The sequence below is a fragment of the Pteropus alecto genome, unplaced genomic scaffold (genome assembly GCF_000325575.1).
Source record: "Pteropus alecto unplaced genomic scaffold, ASM32557v1 scaffold90, whole genome shotgun sequence".
Classification (NCBI taxonomy): Eukaryota; Metazoa; Chordata; class Mammalia; order Chiroptera; family Pteropodidae; genus Pteropus; species Pteropus alecto.
Genome location: NW_006429894.1, coordinates 623405 through 625683, shown reverse-complemented (window position 1 = coordinate 625683; position 2279 = coordinate 623405). Strand labels below are relative to the sequence as shown.

Genomic DNA, 2279 nt, shown 5'->3' with positions numbered 1-2279 from the left:
GGGTCCCGGAGGGGGAGCCCTTTCTGAGCATCTGGGGGGAGTGTAGCTGGACAGCAGCCATGGGGGGGGGGGGAGCCGCATGGCCGGCTCCCCAGCCACTGCCCTCCGGCCTCTCCACTCCTGCAGAGGCCGCCCCGGTGCCAGAAGCTCCCCCGGAGTCCCCGCCTCTCCCGCCCCAGAGCCTTGAGGGGCTGCAGCCAGCTGGACCTGAGATGGCAGGCCTGGACCAGGCCCCCATCCAGAACAGCCCCTGGCGGGAGACCAGCCTGGACCACCCGTACGAGAGGCTCCCCAGCCACTGCCCTCCGGCCTCTCCACTCCTGCAGAGGCCGCCCCGGTGCCAGAAGCTCCCCCGGAGTCCCCGCCTCTCCCGCCCCAGAGCCTTGAGGGGCTGCAGCCAGCTGGACCTGAGATGGCAGGCCTGGACCAGGCCCCCATCCAGAACAGCCCCTGGCGGGAGACCAGCCTGGACCACCCGTACGAGAAGCCGCGGAAGCCTTCCGAGCCCAGCAGCGAGGCGAGGTGAGGGCAGGGAGGCCGCGGGGAGGGCCCGCGGGGGGCGCGGCAGGGCCCGGCCGGAGGCTGTCCCTTTGCCCAGCTGGTGCTTGCTGCTGGCAGCTTGGGGCCCCTGCCAAGCACCCCCTTTGTCTGCAAGCGTGCACCACGCACGGGAGCCTTCTGCCACTGACCTGCCTCCACCCCTCCGCAGCAGCCCGGCCACCACGCCGCAGGACCGGCCCGGCGCCCCCGGCCCGTGGCTGCCCCAGCCTGCGCCCCGCCGTGCGGTCCCCATCCGCAGTGTTCCCGGCCAGTGGCAGGGTCGCACCAGTGCCCCCCCGACCCCCGAGGTGCAGGGCAGGAGGGGCCAGTCTCTGAGGTAACACGCGGGGAACAGGGGACACACCGTGAGACCCTACAGTGGAGGGTGGTGGTGCAGCTGTGGGTGACACGCAGCCAGTCCGCCCGGCTGTGCCACAGCCCGCAGGGCCAGGGGCAGGCCGCCCGTGAAGCCGGGCTCCTCCGCGGGCCCCGCGTGTCCGTCTGCACAGGCGTCCCATGCTGGGGGCTCAGGGCAGATGCAGCGTGCCAGGCCGGCCACTCTCTGTCCCCGGAGCCCCTGTGTGTGGGCGGGAGCTTCAGCAGTTGTCTGAGACTGTGGGTCACCGACCGCATCCGTGGATTCTTGTTCGCGGTCATTTTATGTCCTGTGAAGTCGCCACAGACACTAAATTCACCACGACAGCTGTCGCTCCCGGGGAACACAGCGTGGGGCCCTCGCGAGCTTCCGCTCATAACGTTTTTGTCGGCCGATCGGCATGTGACCCATGGGACGTGCCTTTCTGGGTAAAGTTGCCGTATTTCGGTGACATCGAACTTGTGCCCGGACGGAGCTCGTCCAGGACTTTTCGCACGAGGCCCACCCCGGCCTCCTGCTGCCTGCAGATGCGGGCTCTGCGGGCGCTGAGAACCGACCGCACGCTGCGTCCCTCCGCCCGGCCGGCAGGTGTCAGCGACACCACACCATGCCACGGCCTGGACCCCAGGGCCTGCGGGGGGTCCTCCCGTCAGTCTGAGTTGGCTCGTTAGGCAGCGTGAGGTGGGGTGCCGCCTGGGACGATGGCTCTCAAGTGGAGAATGGGTTTCAGGTTTCACGGACTGCCTGGCCCTTTTGCAGACAGAGCCTCTGTGCGCATTAGTAAACAACACAGGCTGTGCGCTGTGTATCAGCAGAGCGGCGGCTGGATTCCGGCCCCAGGGGGTCAGGGCCGGCGCCTCTGGGGGAGGCCACCCTGATGAGCTGCCCGTGAGGCTGCCCGCACTGCCCTCACCACATGCGGCGGACGGGCGGCTCGCAGGACGGAAATGATCGTCTCACGGCGGAGGAGGCCGGTGGTCCAAGCTCAGGGGCCGGTTTCTCCCGAGGCTCTGTCCTCAGACTGGGGACCGTGGCGTCCTCCCTCGCGTGGCCACATCCTGTGCCACACTCCGGTTAGTGACGTGGTAGTGTCTGTGGATGAAACGCCGCTGGGCACAGGGTCCCTCGAATGACTGAGAATGCGTGACAGCAACGTCGCACACCAGCCATGCGCCAGAAAAGCGGACTGGAGCAGGGGGCTGTGGGCGGGGCGAGGGGAGGCAGTGGGTCACCAGGAGGGGATCCGCCCCCACCCCCAGACTCAGAGTGTCTGTCTTCGTCCCCCCCAGGATGGACTCCTTGCGGGTGGGCCCCCGCCGCCGCCCCACGCACTACACGGTGACGGTGCCCAGCTCCTGCTGGA

The 2279-nt window shown here is 69.2% G+C and overlaps 1 protein-coding gene across 1 annotated transcript in view; it reads left to right on the top strand.

Moving 5' to 3' along the window:
* The window catches only part of INAVA (innate immunity activator), a 16422-nt gene that overhangs the window by 10942 nt on the left and 3201 nt on the right, over nucleotides 1–2279 (top strand). Inside the window, exons 8-10 of the mRNA XM_025044790.1 lie at nucleotides 327–522; nucleotides 710–877; nucleotides 2206–2273. Of these exons, the coding sequence (XP_024900558.1) occupies nucleotides 327–522; nucleotides 710–877; nucleotides 2206–2273 (432 nt within the window). The remainder of the gene's footprint in view (nucleotides 1–326; nucleotides 523–709; nucleotides 878–2205; nucleotides 2274–2279) is intronic.